The sequence below is a fragment of the Lissotriton helveticus genome, chromosome 11 (genome assembly GCF_964261635.1).
Source record: "Lissotriton helveticus chromosome 11, aLisHel1.1, whole genome shotgun sequence".
NCBI lineage: Eukaryota > Metazoa > Chordata > Amphibia > Caudata > Salamandridae > Lissotriton > Lissotriton helveticus.
Genome location: NC_136072.1, coordinates 834,276,899 through 834,296,461, shown reverse-complemented (window position 1 = coordinate 834,296,461; position 19,563 = coordinate 834,276,899). Strand labels below are relative to the sequence as shown.

General features: G+C 46.3%; 1 protein-coding gene across 3 annotated transcripts in view; it reads right to left on the bottom strand.

Annotated features, from left to right (window-relative positions):
• The window catches only part of GPAT2 (glycerol-3-phosphate acyltransferase 2, mitochondrial), a 1,306,638-nt gene that overhangs the window by 224,379 nt on the left and 1,062,696 nt on the right, over nucleotides 1–19,563 (bottom strand). For all 3 annotated transcript variants that reach the window (XM_078667014.1, XM_078667016.1, XM_078667015.1), the window contains 2 exons: nucleotides 2,773–3,034; nucleotides 1,898–2,046 (listed from right to left, as the gene is read on the bottom strand). In XM_078667014.1, the coding sequence (XP_078523140.1) occupies nucleotides 1,898–2,046; nucleotides 2,773–3,034 (411 nt within the window). The remainder of the gene's footprint in view (nucleotides 1–1,897; nucleotides 2,047–2,772; nucleotides 3,035–19,563) is intronic.

The window sequence follows — 19,563 nt, the reverse complement described above, 5'->3', positions numbered from 1 at the left end:
AGTCTTGGCAAGCACATATGATCCGTCAATGTCACATGACCAATTTGGTAACCAGGGTTCCAGTTCTACATGCTGCTGGTATACTCTGGGCAAGGGTGCACATCCAGTACCGTGCAGCCTGTTCAGCTCAACACTACCAACATTAAAATATTAATTTAATGCCAATTTCGAGCATGCCCTAGCAGAATTAGACCTTGCTCAAGATTTAGTACTAAATAAGCAAATTAAAACATTTTGAAAACCAGAGTAACACAAATGTGCAAATAAGTGTACCCATTTCAAGGGTATTTTCTTGTATTTAAAAATTAACGACCCCTCACTATCTTCAGGCATAGGAAAGAAACAACTATATATCATGAAATTGGTTTTTTTCCTTCTTATTTGCATTTAAGGTGCCTTCCCTTGGATGTACGCTTAGTAAACTGCATCAATGTCTCTTATTTTGAAGACAATTGTAAACTGTTTGGGCCTAGGATCCATGGCTCGTGACGATGTCCCATCTGTTTGTTCTTTATTTGACGACCTTTAGAAGCAAATCTGTACGCGAAATACTGTTGGCCAAATATTTGGAATGCCAAAACAGTAAAGGTGTTATTAGTTTCTCTTATCACTTTTGGTTCCATAAACTGTTTTCAAATATTGCCAGTGTTTTAGTAATGAACAGTGATTATGTATTTTCATCATCAATTTGAATGGTAAACTCATAGATATGTTAGCCTGCTAGGAAAGACCGACATCAAGTTTACATAAAAGTTGAAAATTGCGTGGGAATTCTGAAGACCGTGTGAGAAATAAGAGTATATTTACCAAAGAAATAACCACATTAGCAGACAGCATGTCATAGGGGGAGATAGAATTGCCCTCAGACGCTGGTAGTTGCAGGAAAGATATACAAGGGGTTGGCAGTCACAATGAGCACTAAGAAGGTCGATACTGCTGGTAAAGTTTTGCAGAAGGGAAGCACCAATCAAAAGGGGAATTCACATCAATGTTCCAGAACATCGAAGTCATTATAGTGTCATACACCACAGTTCACCACTACATACAGAAACATCTATATTGACCAACCTACATTGACTGAGGTTAGGACATTGGGGCTACGGTTAAAGTCATGGCTTAGAGCGAGGGAATATTTATAAGGTTTGAGCTAGGTTTAGACTTATGTACATGGTTAAATTAAGATTTTGAATTAGTCGTAGAGTTCATTTTATGATTCATTTAAGAGATACGATTAAGATACCTTTTGTTTTAGGTTTTAGGCTAGAGTTAGAATAAGGTGAACGTTTATGGAACGGGTTTGACAGGGTTATGGTAAGAGTCAGGTTTAGGAGGAAGCATTAGGGTTTGAGCAATGGGTAGTCTTAGGATTATCACTGATGCAGATGTACTACTGACATGATGATGTCGTTTCTAATAAGCAGCTTTTAAATGTAGTAGTAGATTCTATGCAGTACCGTTCTATTCAGCAGTACACTTTGTCCTGACATACAAAAGCAATTGGTCTTGGTCAAAACATCACATGGTAGCAAGTGGGCCAGCGCAAGCAAGATGACATCAGGAAAGCTGTTAATGGGAGAATTCCAGGGAGGAGCGGGTGTAGTAGGTCAGTGGCTTCCCTCAGCAGTGTATCAAAGGAAGTGTATTAAGTCTAAGGATTACAACAGGGATGGCTAACCCAGTGAGGCTTTTATGTACAGTCAACAACAGGATATCACAAGTAAGAAGTCATCTGGAGTGGCATTGTATCAACTGCAGGAAGTAACAGACAGGCTTCTACAGGAAGTAGATTTACTGTCAGTTGTATCCTTTGCAGGATGCCACACGTCACAGATAGGATGTTGACACAACAAAGACGCAAAATATAGCCTGCGATATGTTAAAGTAAAAGGTCAGTTACCATCATCAGCAGAACATCGGAAGGCAGGAGGTGGCAGAGACACAGAGCTTTATCGTTGATTTCCTCCTGACCAAGTAGAATCTCCGAATGCAATTCTACACAATCGATGAAAGCAGCCATCTCTGTGATGAGGGCATTCACAGCGCAAGCTGCAAGAAGAAACAAAGGTTGGTAAGATGTACAGGTAGGAAGGGAGAGAGGGACGTTTGGATGGACAGAAACAAAGCAAGGAAGAATGTAAAAAAAGAAATTCAGACGGGATATGGAATGGAACAGGGAGAGCACATAAATGGGAACAAGGAGAGCAGTGAAAAACTAGGCAAGGGGAAGGGGAGCTATTGAATGAGAAAAACTTTCCTATATCCAAGGCGACTTACACCCCATCCAAACAGCTCTCACTCATAGGCAAACTCAAAATAGCATCGTTTGGATTAGGGATGGGTTTTTATAAATTCAACTGAAAATGCATAAACTAATTTGATATAGCTGTGGGAGAGCAGTCCGCCCTGGACATCACTTCTTCACACTAGTGCACTAAAGGATAAAAAATGGCGTTGCGGAGAGAGGACAACGTACTCCTCTGAGTGGCATCCACTGGTGGCGTTGCCATCTCGTGAAGAAACCGTGTAACTGATGAGCAGAGTTGTACCAGTTTACCACCCTTTCTCTTTACAGTGATTCCTGCTGGCTTAGGATGGGAGTGGACTGCCTTCAGAGCCACACCTCTTGGGAGGCACTGGGTCACTGTAGAAGATGGCGATACTTTATGAGATCCCGATTCGCCGTGGTCTCTATTCCTAAAACGTTTAAGTGTCAAAAATATACTTTTTTACATGGGCTGAAAATGCACTCGACCTTGGAAGCTAGAAACTCACCGCCCACTGCCTCACTGGCAAAGACGGGCAGGATTGTAGCACTGTGCAGGCTCAGTTCACTCACTGCTGTCTCGCAATCCTTCGGCAGGACAAAGACATCACCCGGTGAGAGGCAGTAAAGGGAGACGCTGCGTCGCAGAAGAGACAGGGCGTGCAGCACCAGATTCTGTCTCTGCCCTGAGAAACCCACATCGAAATTTCGGAAAAGAATCTCATCAATCAGATGAGAGAAATCGTTTACCAGACGAGAAAGAAATACGCCCTGTAAGAGACGAGACATGAACATTTAAAATGCAAACAAGAGACACCTCATTACCCGTTAGAAACAAACAAACACGCACATTAACAATCAGCACTACAGCAATATTCATTATTAAATAGCTAAAAGAACACGTTACTTACTTTGGTTAACACCTTTTCTAGTAAAGATATCTAACTGCAGATTCCTCACCTGTTGAATACCTCCCGGCGTCAGACTGGATATGAACAATTTTACATAGAAATTCCCACCAGCCCCAGCAGGTGGAGTTATGCGGACTTGTGCCACTCTGTCTTGCGAGGTTGTCATTCCGGAAAAAGAATATATACATATGATATATGTCACCTGCCTGCGCTGGTGAAATCTTCTTTCTGTACTCCTGTGAGGACATGAGGTGTAATTCACCACGTAAAACACTACAAACCCCTTTAGGACCAGTCAGGTTTAGTTTCTTAAAGCGTAGCTCTGGGTAGTTGTGACTGAGGAATCAGGCTTAAACAAAAGAACTAGAGTAAAGCATTTATACAGCACCAAAACAATTGAAGAAGAAATAATCTTGATATTCAAGAATTTCAACACCAATTTATAAATATAAAGTATATTTGTAGATATTTATGAATATCAAAATGAAAAAGATCCACCGGAGGATTTCAGAGATCTAGATTATACAAGAAGCAAGAAACCAGGACTGTTTACTTAACAGCGAACAAGCATTGGCAAATTCAAAACATTTGACACTTCAATACTTTTTCAAGGAAAACTTTTGCAGGTTTCTAAGCCCCGTCTTAGGATTACTTTGGGAGACTAATTCTGGCCGGGAGTCAGCCAAGGGGTCCAGCACAGTCAAACAAAACAGTTATCTCCTCAAGAAAAGCAGTCTTCAGTCCAGTTCCAGCATTAGTGGCTCGTTGCCATTGACTTGTATAAAGTGGTTCTGATGCAGGGGCTACAGGATGCTGAAGTTGGTCAAGGATATCGAAGATGCTGTGCAGTCGATGGAAGACTTCCTGGGGCTACTCCTTGGTCTATGGTCCTGGTGAGGTGATTCTGGCCACAAGGGTCAACATCCCACAAAGTCCACTACGGGTCATCAGAAGTCCAGTCACAGCTGGGCTACCAGTCACATGGCACATCGATTTAAGTGGTTCCTTCTTTTGTCTGTATCTCTCCTTCTGGGAATTCCAACTGCACTCCGATGACTCTCACAGGTCCAGAAGACTCTGGTACAACTTTAAAGCATCCGGTCTGTGTTCCTTGAGCTGCCCTGGGGCAAGAGCGGCGATCTGGGATACCAACTGTTTTCCAGCAGGCATTTTCAGCTTTTGTGGCCCTGTGCTGGAAAAAGGAAGTCAGTCAACTGACTCTTGGAGTCTCTGATTCTGCCTGGGCTCAGGAGACCGCTTTTCAATGAGCAAAAAACAGCAGGCACAGTCCTTTCATTCGCTAGCCTAGGGAGCAGTAGGTGCAGTCCAAATTCGGTTCAGCCTCTTGTTTGCCAGTTCCAGGGTCAGTAGGGCAGTCCTTCGGTTCTCTTCATCCAGTAAAGCGGCATCAGAGATCTGGATGCCAGTGTTGCCCATTTTAATCCCAGAAAGTGCTCTCAGGGGAGGTCGTTGTCATGAGTCAACAGGCTACTAGGTTCCCTTCCGCCTGATAACTTCCTGTAAAGGGTGGCATCTAGCTTTCCCAGAGTGCTATATTCTGCCACTCCTAAGATGTCCGACCCCTCTCTTGGTGTGAGGAGCTCAACAGCCCACCCTAGTGACTACCTGTGGGCTATATGCCGATGGAAACATCAGTTTGGTCAGTGTTCTCTATCTGTCCTCGCTGCCAGTCTGTTTACCTAAACAATAGAGCAGCCCCTCTTGTGTTTGTGCACTACTTCTCCTTCAAAGATGACTTACACTTTGCCGCGCATCTTTTGGGCCAACAACACAAGGATTTCTGCCAGGATGAGGTAGCATCTCCTCCAGTTGAAGCCTCTATTGTTAACATGTCTCCCCATGATGGCAGAGGGATGTCTCATGGCAAGCCTCAGAAAATGGCTACTGAAAAACTGGACAACAGAGTGGCAACTTCCAAAAAATAGCATGTGGCAACTAGTTACATTAATTTTGACTTAGGCATCAAGCCAGGCGTAATGTAGTGAGTTGTTTGATACCTTGAAGTACCAACTTTGGTAGTCTATATCAGAAGTTAGCACAACTGAGTTGTGAGCATGTAACTCCATACTCGACAATGGGGCTACCAAACTCTCTCATAGTAAAAACAACAATGGCAAGTTTTTATTGTTAGAACATGTAAAACTTATGTTCCACTTTGTGATATATTGCACCCTGCCGTAGGAATTGAAAGGCCTGCTGTATGGGTGACACATATATTACAGAGGGAGTTTTGGACTTTGCCATTACCTTAAATGTCAAAGTTGAGTTAGCAGTTAAAACTGCTCTACCAGTCTACAGTGGCAGTCTGGGAGACATGTTTTACTTTGTCAAACTTGTGGTGACACAACTAATGCTGCAGTCCACGAGTGACATTAACTTACAGTCCTAGGTACCCCCACTACTATATACTAAAGACTTACAAGTAAGGTAAGCCATGCTAATTGGGTATGGGTCAATCACCTATGTACTCAGACCACATCCTATGAGTCCTGATTAGCAGGGCTCAGGGCATTTCAAAGCCATTGCACTAGTGCATATTAGTCACAATTGGGGTAACAAATCTGGTGAACCCTACAAAAAGCCTGCTTCCTCACAAGTCTGTCTGTGCCAACAGACATGAAGTCTTAAGAAAGCACCATTAAAGGACAAGTTACTTACCTTCGGTAATGCCTTATCTGTTAGAGACTCTATCTAGATGCAGGTTTCTTACCTTAGAATATTCCCCAGGCGTTAAATTGGATCTGGAAAATCTTGAGAAGTACCTCTGCATGTCAGTAGGTGGAGTTGATCAGCCCCACTTCGGCGCTCTCTGTAACAGAAGTGATGTCCACGGTATAGAGGCACCGCCCCAGCACACTGACATCAGTTTCTTTTTGAGACATTTCCACGCCAGATTAAAAAAGCCAATGTACCAGTTAGCAGACACTAAGGTTCTAGAAGGACCTAATGCAGTGGTCACAGCCTTGGCTCTGGAGGGAGTATCCTGCAAGCCCTCAGGGGGTTGCTTCCTGGCCAATGCGTAGCAGATCTTAATGAAGAGCACAATTAATTTGTAGATTGTTTATTTCTGCATGGCTTTCCCTCTCATTGTCTTGGTGGCGTTTCTCCTTCTTGTTAGAAGGGTGAGGCAGAGCAAAGGACGGAAGTGTGATCTTCTGACAGACATGGAACATCGTCACCATTGGTAGGAAAGAGGCACACATGCGGAGAACCAGCTTTTCTAGAAAGAAGTTAGTGTATGTAGGGTGCACAGAGAGAGCCTGAAGCTCGACAACCCTCCTGGCTAATGTAATGGCCACTAAGATGATACTGTTTTGATGGTCAAAAGACGTAGAGAGCAACTATGATTGGCCTCGAAAGGCTAACACTTAAAAAAACTTAATACCAAATGAAGGTTCCATCGGAGGACAATGAAGGGTTTTGGAGGAAACACATTCTGAAGTCCCTTCAGGAAAAGTGTCACAACTGGAGACTTGAACAGGAAAAGCTGATCTGGCATAAGCAAAATACCATAAGATAAGGCCATATGGCTAAAACACACCTTTTAACTGTGCCCAAAGCAAAGTCTTGATCAGCTAGAGATGGAAAAAAAACATAGAGGTCAGATAAGGGTACAGAGAAAAGATTAATATGTTTGGCAGTGCACCAAGCTACAAACTTGTCCCGACGGTAGGCACATATGGACTTAGATGAGGGACCTTGGCTTCTAGAATGATTCAGCAGGTCAGAGACTGTCCGCTGCTTCTAAATAGCCATGCACGAAGGTGGAGCGTGCAAAGGTTCAGGTGCAGGACCCTGCTCTGTTGCTGTGACAGGTGATCCTATCAAAGGGGCAGCCTGATCGGAGGACTGATGCTCATGCTCAGGAGTCCAGGACATCATATTCTCTGTGCTCAACTCCGGAGCCATAATAAAAGACTTTGGCCGGGTCATTCCCGATCTTTTTGAGAACTCTGGGCAGGAGTGGAATTGATAGAACAGCATACAGGAGGCCAGAATGCCATCTGTGATTAAATGTGTCTCCGAGTGAGAGCCGCCTTGGAAATTCCACTGCATAGAAGCACTGGCATTGCTTGTTCTAGGCAGTGGCGAATAGATCTAACCAAGGCTCTCCCAGTCACAGAACTTTCAATGCCAAGTGGATCACTCTCAACTCCAAAAGGCTGATGTGGAGCGGAGACTCCTATGGGAAACAGAGTCCTCTGATGTCCACATCCCTCAGATGGCTGCCCCAACCTATCAGTGATGCATGTGACACAACTGTGAACTCAGGGAGGGGAAGTGATAGGGGTCTGCCCCTGACTCAATTGCGGTTTGTCAGCTATCACTGCAGATCTTTTGCAATTCCCTGCGATATCTGGAACAGATTGGAGAGATTTCCTTGATGCTGCGCCCACTCAGACTTCAGGTCCCACTAAAGAGCCCGCATATTCATGTGTTACCAGCAGGATTCAGGAGGCTGTTAGGCCCAGCCGCCTCAGAGTCAGTTTCACCGAACCTAGGATCGAGGGTAGAACCTCTGAATAACCTGGACTTGCCATTCAGGAAGATATGCCAGAATGGCTCAGATAAAAGGGAGCGTCTGAGAGGGAGTCAGGTGTGACTTTGGCAAGTTGCGAGTGAAACTCTGCAAATGCCCGAGGTTTGCCGCAGTCTAGGTGGGTAACGACTGCTTGGGGCAGGCCAACCTTCAGCAGCCAGTCGTCAAGGTAGGGGAGGACTGGAATCCTTGCTGGGTACGGATTTTCTTCTCCATCCCTCTACTCCTCAGGAGCTGAGTGGAGCACTATTAATGGCTTCCTTTCTGTGGGGAGGCCTTTGTTCCTTCTGCTGGGAAGTGAGGTAATTAACTTGGCCCAGCAGGTGGCAAAAGGCGTTGGCCCTGATCTGAGCGAAAGAAATATAAAAATTCTGGACCACCCATAGAGTGTACTTATAGCTGCTTGGAACTTGTATAATCAAACCCAGTGAACACTGTTCACCCACGTTTGATATCTTCTTGGACTTTGTAGGCTAAAGGGAAGCAAAACTGCACTTTAAGGCAGATTTCCCCCTATATAAAGCAGAAAGTGTCACTGCAGACAAAATAGTCAACCATATTACTTTCCCTTGGAGTGCGCACCAATATTATAAGGTCTAACCAGGTCAATATCTAATCCTACGGAGCCCCCTCTGCACCAGGCTATCTGTGCGTAGTTACTGGGCTGCGCACAACAGTAGTCTCTTGCGTAGCCGTCACAAGTGTTCCAGTGTAACCAGCCAAATGCCTCATACCCTTGCTGCATCTCAGCAGCCATATCTAAAAGGCTAACACTCGAGGTTAACATAGAGTCCATTTACCATGTGATTACCATAGGTGTAACACCAGTTGTGAGGCTCAGCCACAGTAAAAAGTCAAAAACCAGGTGATCCAAAAGTGAAAAATCCAGGTAGAATAAATGGACAGAACCCATTTTGCTACAATAAGACAGTCCATCTGGGGATGGTCCTCTTTTGTACAGCTTTGCCCATTTTTGCTCCATAAAAATCGATAAAAATGTGGTCATCTAGTTGGACTTCTGTGGTCCCCTCAATATAGAAACTAAAGGCCTTCTTGAGATCAAAGAGATGTAACCACTCTTAATCCTTGGAAGGATGAGGTGTTGCATAAAAAGAAGACAAAGTAATGGACGGTCCTCCATGAATGGGTGTGGCTACCTTCGCAAGGAATGCAGCCCTTGTTTGGAGGACCAGTTTGTCATAAAGTAGGAAACATAAGGAGTCATCAATGACAAAGGCTAAAGTTCACTCACTTGCCTTGCATATGTAACGGCAATGAGGAACACTGTTTTCAAACTCATTGTGGCATCACAAATGGGACGGATGCTCATGGCCAAAAGTTCCCGGTGCCACACTCTCCTTGCCAGGACCAAAGCCACTAGGATAACTTTGTATCGGTCTCACTTGATCTTCTTGAGTACCTTGTGCAGGGGCGGCTAGGCATATAGGAGTTCCAAGCCCCAATGGAGTTGAAAAACATTTCCTAATGAACACCTTCTTGGGGAATGCCAACATGTTAAAGTTGTGGCACTGCATGCTCCCTGCAGTGACAAAAGATCGACCCAGGGTGCTACCCATTGTTGGAAGATGCCCCGGGCTCACCTAAAAGTGAAACTGACATTTGTGATCAACTAGATCATGTTGGTAGACTTTGTTGGCTCCGGAACTTTAGGATTCTGCCTGGTGTTGGTCAATCAGAGATATGACCTGATTCTTCAACCACTTCCAAAGGTGCAGAGCTTCTAAGCACAGAACCCATGGCTCAACGCAGCCCTGTATATTGCAATACCACATGGTGGCTGTGTTGTCCACGAGCATCTGTATGCATGCCCCTTAGAGCATTGAAAGGAAAGACATAAGAGCCAAGAGAATCACACGTTACTTCAACAGATTGATGTAGAGACGAGTTTCCACTGGAGAACAGAGTCCTCTGGTCTCCACCTCTCCCCAGTGACCCAACCCAGTAAGGATGCACCCATCAAGACGGTAAGCTCTGGGTGGGATAGAGAGGCATCATGTCGGTCCAACTGTGGTTGAGTAGCCACTACTACAGGTATTTTGCAGTCTCCTAGGACACTTGAATCATCTGATAGATTGTCTTGCTGGTGAGTCAACTGAGACTTCAAATTCCTCTGCAGAGCCCCCATATGCCAACTGGTGTGGTCCACATGCAGGATGCAGATGACCAAGAAGTCTCAGAGCTCACCTGACTGAGACCCGAGCTGCAGGTTAAAACATCAATATCACAGACCAAATTTCCTGGACTTGTAGAGGGGAAGATATGGCCAGAAACAGCACAGTTTCTAGGATGGCTCTGATGAAAGGGAGCTTCTGTGAAGGAGCCAGGTGTCACTTGAGCACATTGTTGGTAAACCCAAACAATGTTAACCCTTTGCATGCTGATGACGGAATCGCTCTGTCATCAGCTGCGGTGGTGCTGTGCTGATGACGGAGCGGTTCCGTCATGGCCCTGCCGACGCGCCTGCGCGGCGTGGATTCCGCGCCTGCGCTGGGCGTTCTATTGAGCGGGCGGGGCCATGACGGAACCGCTCCGTCATGAGCACAGCCCAACCACGGCTGATGACGGAGCGGTTCCGTCACCAGCATGCGGCCGCCCCGCCCCCTTAGCACTGCGGCGGAATAGCCGCCGCAGTGAAGGGGTTAACGGGTCGCTTGTCATCTAGAGGTGGTTTGCAGCTGCTTGAGGTGAGCCCGCTTCCATAACCAGTAGTAGAAGTATGCAGATGGGATGCAACTATGGCCATCTTCTTTGTGAACACCCGAGAAGCAAAGTTCAGGCCAAAGGGAAGCACGGAGAACTGAAAATGCTCCTACCTCAAACCTCAAGTAGTGTCTATAGACTGTAGCATGGGGTTATGAAAATGTGAATCCCACAAATCCCATGCCACCACCCAGTCTACTCGATCCGGGGGAAAGAGAACTTGGGCCTGGGTGAACATCTTGAACTTGTTCTAACTTAAGAAGAAGTTCAGAGGCCGAGGATCTAAGATGAGACTCTCGTCCTTTGTTTCAGAATACGAAAATAATGGGACTAACAATCAGTTCAGTTTTCTGAAACCAGTACCTTGATTAAAAGAGTCTGAACCTCTACCAGTACCTCGATTACCAAAGCCTGAACCTCTCTTTGGATAATTGACAAGTAGTCCCTAGCTGATGTTGTGGTGGCATCTCTGAGGGAAACGACGGGAAGGGTAAAGAATAACTCTGCACCACAATTTGGAGTACCCGTTGGTCTGATGTAATGCTCTGCCACCAACGGCAGTAGCAGGTAATTCAAACTCCTACTGGGTGACAGCAGGACGCCAAGGTTAAATTAGAGAGCCTTTGAGGAGGTTGTGGAAGGAGGGTCTGGGGTCTGGTCAGAACGCTTTCCCTGGGGTCCTGAGCGCTGTTGCCCTGCTCCAGGACCAGGGCCTCCAAAGGCCTGGGTGGCTTGTTGGAAAGGAGGTGAATACTGTCTCTGAAGGTAATCCCTTTCAAAGACTCAAAAGGGGCTGCTGTGGAAGTGGGCAAACTGATGGAGCTAAAAATAGAGAGCAGGCTGTAGCCTTAGTCTCATTAAACCTCCCAAGGACTGAGTCCTCTTTGTCCCCAAATAGCCTGGAATCATGAAAAGGCATGTCCATCAATGAATGCTGAACATCCTTGGAAAAACCCATTGAACAGATCTATACATGGTGTCTAATGACCACATTCAAATCCAATGCTCTTCCCAAACTATCAGTCAGATCTAGGCCAGACTTAATGAAAAACTTGGTTGCATCTCTGAAGTGTCTTTTTGTGTAACAGCAGGTAACATATCCAATATATTTGTCCCATAAAGCATGAGATTATCTTCTTAAAAGACAGGACATGTTCACTGATCTTGGGCCAAACTAGCCAGAGAAAATACCCTTTCTACATAAGCCTCCATTTTCTTAGACTCCCTGTTAGGAGGAGTAGTAGGGAAGGCATTGAGGTTAGTACAAGCAGACAACGTCTGTACTAAAAGCTATTTGGAGTTAGGTGTTAAAGACGAAAATCCAAATTCCCTAGAGCCAGCCGGTGCCTTCTAGCAATCTGTTGATTTTTTGGGGGGCAGTATCCTGGTTAAGTCCAGGTGCCCATCACCACATCGTTTATTGCCTCACTGAAAGGTAATAAAGGTTCTTGTGAACAATGACTCATGTCCAAAACCTCTAGTAACTGGATAATCGTGACCTCCTGTGTGGGTAGTATAAGACCAAGAGTCTCTGCTGCCTTACGTATCATTGTGGCAAATGATGCTGCTTCTTCGGTGGCCATAGGCGCATTAGGTGATGTTAACCAAACATCTTGGGATTAATCGCGTTCACTAGCATCTTGCAAAATATTATCCTGTGCATATTCAGCATAAACAAGAAGCTTCACTCTGGATAAATCAGGCTCCGACTGAGCATAGACCATAGTAGACGGTGCGTTGGTCACAGTTAGGCATGGAGCCTGTTAGAAATGGGTTTCTGGTTGGCTAGGGTATGCACCTAAGCCAGGCAAAACCCACCACTCAGGTAAGGGGGTTAAACCCTCAAGATAACCCTGTGGTTTGGGAGGAACCCTCTGATTCTCCCACTGCGTACTGCCTCCCCGTCTCACATCTCCATCTGGCCTTCTGCACCCTCCGATCTGTAGTGGTACTGCATGGCACCATCACCAGTGGGATGCTTGTGACAGCCCCCCACCCAATTTCTTCTGACACTATGGGGTACCCCGGTACAGAATATGTCTTCCTCCTGGTGCAACCTCTGGGAATCATACAGGCTCTTGGACTGGGCATCTGCCCAACCACACCTCTCCTCCTACCCTGTTAAGGGACATGGGGCCCTCTACACATCCCATTACACTGGTACCTATCTGGGCTACTGTGAACATCACTCAGCCTCCCTTGGTTAGGGGAAACCTGAGCCACTGCCTTTAGGATCACTCACAGATACCTTTCCAGACCCTCTGGCACTGACCCAGAGGTTTGCCTCCTTTACAAGTTCCCTTGGGTCAGATAACTTACACTCCAACAGGTGTCTGCATAGCCCTGTAAAACAACAACAGAACATGTGTTCTCTGACAACCAGATTGAACAGCCATTCAAAAATGTTTGCTGTGCTACCCTTCACCCATCCCTCTAGTGCTTTACAACTATCCTCCACATACTCACCCCAAGACTGGTGAGACAGTTTCCTACTGCCCCTGAACCTCAACCTGAACTCTTCAGGGGTGAATCCATACTTCCTGATCAGTGTTTCTCTCATTGTAAGTGGGGTACCCCTGTTGTCACTCCCTTCTAGGGCCAGTAGCGCATCCCTCCCATACTGAGGATTATAGCTCCCCAGGACAGTTCCCCTCTCCTCCTCAGGGATCCGGTGCACTACCAGAGCTTCCTCATAGTCCTGCAACCTCTGATTTATATCACCCCCTCCTTGAAGCTAGGCACCAAGTCTGTGGGTATGTGGGTGGTGTTCCTAACACTAGAGTCACAATTGCTGCCACCACTGGACTCCACCTGCAGTGGTGGTGGGTCCAGAACTTCCAAATTAAGCTCCGGGGCTCTAATTTCTAGCTACCTGAGAGCAGGTTTATGAGCCCACTAGACCTAATTCTCCTCCAAGGCTTTCTCAGCCTTTCTCTCGTCTACAGCCAGCTCTGCTAGCTGCAAAGTCAGGTCCCTCTCCTCCCGTTTATCTTTATGCCCCTCAGGGGATAGGACATGGGAGTTGACACTGCTCCTGGAACTAGACTCAGCAAGGGACTACCTATCTTTGGAGTCCTACCTGTCAAATGGCGTCCATGCTGAGTCATTCTCTCCATCCTCCTCAGACTCTTCAGGGCCCCTGCCCTCTGGGATGCGGACTGGTAACCCTCCCATATTATTCTCGGAGTCCTCCTTATGGCCTTCCCCAAAACTATCCCCCGCCTGGTTTTCTGTTGATGCTCTTTTCCTATGTGCCATTTTAAATGACTGGTGGGTCAGTCTGAGGGTAAATGCTGTGGATCCTTCTCACAGCGAGTCCCCTCTCCCTGCAGAACATCTTTAACACTGCAAAATAGTACCCCTTAAGGTATATCTGTCAAAGGTCAATTCCATTTTTTAGTTACTAAAACACAAGTGCAACAACAAGATTCCCAGATGTAAGAGCTGAAGCAGGAATAAACAATAAAAATCTAGTTATGGTAAGGGAGTTACACACCCTTGATAACCCTTGCTCACCCCCTTGGTAGCTTGGTACGAGGAGTCAGGCTTATCTCAGAGGCAATGTGTAAAGCGTTTGCACTGCACATTCACACCAGTACACAATAAATTCACAGCAAAACAAACTCCACACAATATTATATAAGAATACGTTTCTGTATAGCATATAAACAACATGAACCAGTAATTACTTTGCCACCTGGTCAACTGTCCAAACATCACAGTGCAACAAGATAAAGACTTATATGTGGCACACGTCATGAAAAGACCATCATTGCACATACAATGCACATCCCAAAATAATACTTGTTATCCTGACAATGCAAGGCATAAAAGACACATTTCATAACATCAGGAGAAGAAATGCAACAGTTAGGTTAGAGTAAAAAATACATAAAGAACTAGATCTCACCAGAGATATATAGCTCACTAATACCATTCATCAACACTTAGGATCGATCACCTACAATTAGAGGGAATACATAGATTCAGCGCACCTGTGCCTCTTTTATATGTTATGCGATAATAAGAGCCCCAAAGTAGGTTACAGGAACACCTTCACACCTACTACGGTGTTCACGGTCCACAAGGCACATTCAGCAAGATCGGGACCTCCATTAAGGGTTTACAACCCATCCTCTTGCGGGTTTCAACTTATCAGGGCCCCCAAGATATGGCCAAACATGGGGGAGGGGGTCCACACACTGAAAGTAAAAGCAGGAAGGGTCTAGATGGATCCCCTGCATGCATAAGAGGTGACTGCAGCTGCCCACTGTAATGAAAAATCCACTTAGGGTGAGGTGGACCATAGAAACCAGTAGGGCGTTTGTTCGACTGACATGGAACAGTGTGACAAATGGAAGGATGCAGAGTTTGCAGAACTAATCTGTCTGGGACGGAGGTATTTTGGGTGGATGGACAGAGCTTGAAGCTCAATCTCTTGTCGTGCTGAGGTGATGGAGATGGGCATACCGTGTTAATGGTAAGGAGCCTTAAGGGACTACTGTGAAGCAGCTCGAATGGAGCGCACATCAGATATTTCAGGACATGTTTAAGGTCCCATTGGGCCATGACAAAGGGAGAAGTGAGAAATATTTACTGAAGCCCTTTCAAAAATAGCATCAAAACTGTGACTAAAACAATGAGGGCTGATATAGCAACTGTAAGAAGGGCAAAATACAATCCTTACCTGTGCCCCATGCAAAGCTTTGCTAGGCAAAAGACAGGAAAAATAACTGACCATCAGAAAATTTGGCCTGGAAGTCATCAATCCAGCGTGTGCCTCACCAAGTCACCATTTGTTCAAATGAGAGGCGTATGCCCTTTTCGTCGAGGGATGCCTAGCTGCCAAGATTGCATCAACCACTTCAAAAGGAAGTTCAAAAGGTGCTCAGCTGTTGCTGCTCAATCTCCTAGCATGAAAGTGGAGAATGCGAAGGCCCTGGTACAGTACCCTGCCCTGTTGCTGCAATAGGAACAGGATGACCGGAGTAAATACGCTCAAGCCCAGGAGTTAAGAATACCAAACTGTCTATGCTCAAGTCACTAGGATGACTTGGACCTGGTCTGTCCTGATCTTCTTGCGAATTCAGAGCAGGAGTGTTATCGGCGGAAAAGCATAGAGGAGTCCCCAGTTCCATTCAAGGTGGAAAGTGTCTCCGAGTGAGAGATGCTTTGTAAACTCCAACATGGAGAATTGCTAACATTACACATTCTCTGCAGTGGTGAACAGGTCGAGACAAAATTCTCCCCATTCCAGAAAATACATTGCCTCACGTCTGGCTGTAATTGCATTAGGTGCCAAAGGCTGAACTCGTCCATCCTGACTTAAGGATCCTGCCAGGTGATACACCACTAGGAAAATTACTTGGCGGTCCAGCAATTTCCAGAGGCGCAAGGCCTACTGGCACAGGGTCAGCAACAGTGGTGTTGTCCATGAGCAACTGTACCAGCCTCCTTTTGCTGGACGGCAAGAAGGTTTTAAAAACCAAGTGGTAGGCCCTCCGCTCTAGAAGGTTGATGGGAAGTCTGGACTCTGCCGAAGGCAAAAGGCCTCTGATCTCCACCTCTTCCAGATGGCTACCCCAGAAGTAATGCATTGGTCACCATTGTCAGCTCTGAGTGGGGAAGGGAGAGGGGTCTTGCGCTGACCCTATCGTGGCTCAGCAACCACCGCTACAGATCTTTTGCAGTCTCCTCTGAAATCTGAATGTGGATGAAGAGGTTCCCCTGTTGTTTGGCTCCCTAAGATTTCAGATCCCACTTTGGGGCATATGCCACCTATTGTGCTTGAGCAGCAGGATGCAGGAGACTATCCGTACCTGAAGTCTCAGAGTCGACTCTACTGAAATTCAGGACAGAGGCTGAAAGATCATGCTCATAGCTAGACTATTCTGGACGCCCTTTCCAGGGGAAAGGCACAAAATCAAACCACATCCACAATGGCTCTGATGAGGGATCGCATCCGTAGAGTCAGGTGTGAATTTGGCATGTTGACAGTGAGCCCTAAAGATAACAGAAAATTTGCCGTAGTCTGGAGGGGGTTGACAACAGCCTGGAGCGAACTCATCTTCAACAGCCAGTCATCGTCGGAGGCCAAGACTGGTATTCTAGATCTCCGAAGATGAGCTGCCGCCACCACCACCACTTTCGTGAACATCCAAGGGGCACTGGTGAGACGAAAGGGGAGAACAGCAAACTCAAAATACTCCTGTCCCTTAGCGCAAACCACATGTAGCGCTGATGAGCCGTCAGGACAGCATTATGAAAATAGGCATCCTGTAGGCCCAATGCTACTATCCGTTCTCCAGGGTTGAGGACAGACAATATTTGGGCCACGGTGAGTATTTAAAATTTCTCCTTCACATTGAAAAAATGCAGATCTAGAATAGCCCTTGCAAAGTATCTGCAGGACCTTCCTGTCCAAAGTGATTGCCTGCCAACCTGGAAAGAGCAATTGGATTCTGCTTCTCACTGGGTGGCTTTGCTCAGTCAAGGGCACACTAAAGAGATGTGGCAGTTAGTGGTTTAGGGGTGGAAGACTGGGCAACATACAGACCATGGCTGCGTGGGCGGTGAACACCTCAACCGTGAAATTGCTCGGTCTCCTGAGAGGGTTGGACAGGCTGGAGTTAAGTGGAGCCTCGTCCAAAACTGCGTAAGGAGCATTTGAGATGGTGTGGTTGTCACAGAGTGACGGAGAGGTCCAGACAGCGATCAGTAGCCCTAATCTCTTTAAATCTCTCAAGACCAGAATCAACCTTGTCCCTAAATAGGCGTGTCCCATCAAAGGCATGTCTATCACGAACATTAAACATCACCTGAGAACCCAGCTGACTGCAGCTACACATGGCGTAGAATGACAACACTGGTGCCAATAGCTTGTTCAATGGAACTGCTGTCCAAGCCACAAAAAATCGTAAGATTGGCTGCATCACGACCATCCTGTATCGCTTGAGCCAGGACAGGGCAAAGGTTTTTAGGCATACCAGGGAGGACTTGTGCCACTGAATCCGAAGGGCGTGAGAGAAACAGCCCAAAAAGCAGCTGCCGTTGACTGAGCAGAGGGCCAGGCTAGTGGAGGAAAAAAACACTCTTGCCAAATGTTTTCACTTGATTAAATTGCAGGTAAGGGCGAGTTGTAGGAAATGTGATCAGATGAGACTAACTCGTGGAGGTCTGAACCACACAGCTGTCAAGTAAAGGATAAGCAGGGTCACCCGAAGCAAGAAGATGGCATAGGGCAATTTGCCGGTTGAAAGTGGGCCCAGAGCAAAGTCAGCCCCTAGTAAAGCATCAGCCAGGACCTCATTAAATGGGCTCAGCAGCGGTATGTCCTGCATGCTGGACCTTGGTAAGAACCTTAGTTTTCACCTGTACGGTGGAGAGCTGGCATCAAGAACTATAGCATAGTTATCCAATTCCTCATTGGCAGGTCCGGGAGGAGGAAAAGAGCATTTCTGGAGAGGTAACGAGGATACTAGCCTCCTGCAGCCCTTGTACCAATTGTCATTATTGTAGGGCTGAGCAAGCTGGTCATAGTCATCAGAATCGGCGACAAAGAGGGAGTGCAAAGTGGGCTGCCTCACTTGAGGGGCTGCTTTATCCAATGGAGGAAGAGGTGCTTCATGTGGACTCGGGCACGACTTCGGATCCGGCACTGAGAAACCCAGGGCTGGCACAGGTCTTGGGCTGGAATTGGGGGTCGACGGTGGAGCCAGAGGGGCACAGAGTATCCAACTGATGTAGAAGGTGAACCTGGCAGAGGCACTCCAGATACTGGGCCTTGTGGTTTCTTTGGACCTGAAAGCACGTCAGAGGGAGATGGTAGGCATCGAAAGAGCAGCAGCAAGGCAGTGTGGGGCTTTACAATCAGAAGCGGCCTGGCATTCAGGCCCCGAAGCTCTGGTTATGACGGCATGAGCAGCAGGATCAACTCTAAAGTCAACCGCCTTCGGGAGCGAAATTGAGAAGAGTGCCACTGCCCCTGCTCAGGTGAACGCAAGTGGCAAGGGAGTGAAATTAGGCTTCTCCTTTTTGTGTTTTTTAGAACTGTCTGGAGGCTTGGAGCACGATGAAGGCTGGCATATCGACCGGCTCAGGCGACTCCAGGAGCAAACCTTGGACTCGCGCAGCGACTTAGACAGGCCCGACGCAGAGCCTGGTTATGCTTGCCGAATCAGAGTTTCACCTTGCATTCCCGGACAGCCTTCAACAAACAATCAGTTCAGACCTTGGAGTTGTCCCAATTCAAAAACAGTGATCCTTAACAAATCAAATCTCAGGTACGATAAATATAGACTGAAATTAGAGCCATATTGTACATGTCCACCCGGACAGTAATTTAATAATGAGAAAAATTGCGGCAACCGTGGTTGCAAACATCAATCTAGTGGGACACAATCCTGTATCCTCTCTAGGACATGACAAGTACAAAACAAACACATAGACATTTCAGGCAAGTCAAGTGAAGGTTGTTACATTGCAAGTTTTGTCAAGCTTTTTTTCGAGACAGTAAGTGCACTCGCTTTACACAATGGAGTAATGCACACAACTGTCAAACAAGAGTCGACAACGTTTCGATCCTTTCAACACGATATTAGGATCATCTTCAGTACATTAATGGATGCATGCCTGATACGATTAAAGAAATTGCCTCAGCATCTGAGGGAACAAACCTTTAGTCGTCCGCTACACCATGGAAACAATTATTGCAATTCCTGGAAACTGTATCTTTAAAAGAACCGCTCTAATCACACCCCATTGTTCCCATGCCAATTGGTTCCATGTTGTAGCGGACGACTAAAAGGTCGTCGACTCTTGTTTGACAGTTGTGTGCATTACTCCACTGTGTAAAGCGAGTGCACTCATTAGTAGAGCTTCACATAAAAGGCAGAAGGGGCACTGTTTTAAAGCAGTATGCACATTCCAGAGGTCTGTTCAACTGGTCTCAGAAAGCATTCAAACACACTGAAAAAAAATCAAAGCCACAGAAACACTGGATGGATGGAAAAAATTCAAATCACGCTTTTTGTAAAAACGTCAATGACCGAATATCTAATACTCTTCAAAGATAAGATATAGAATTTGCTATTCCAGTTCCCACTCCT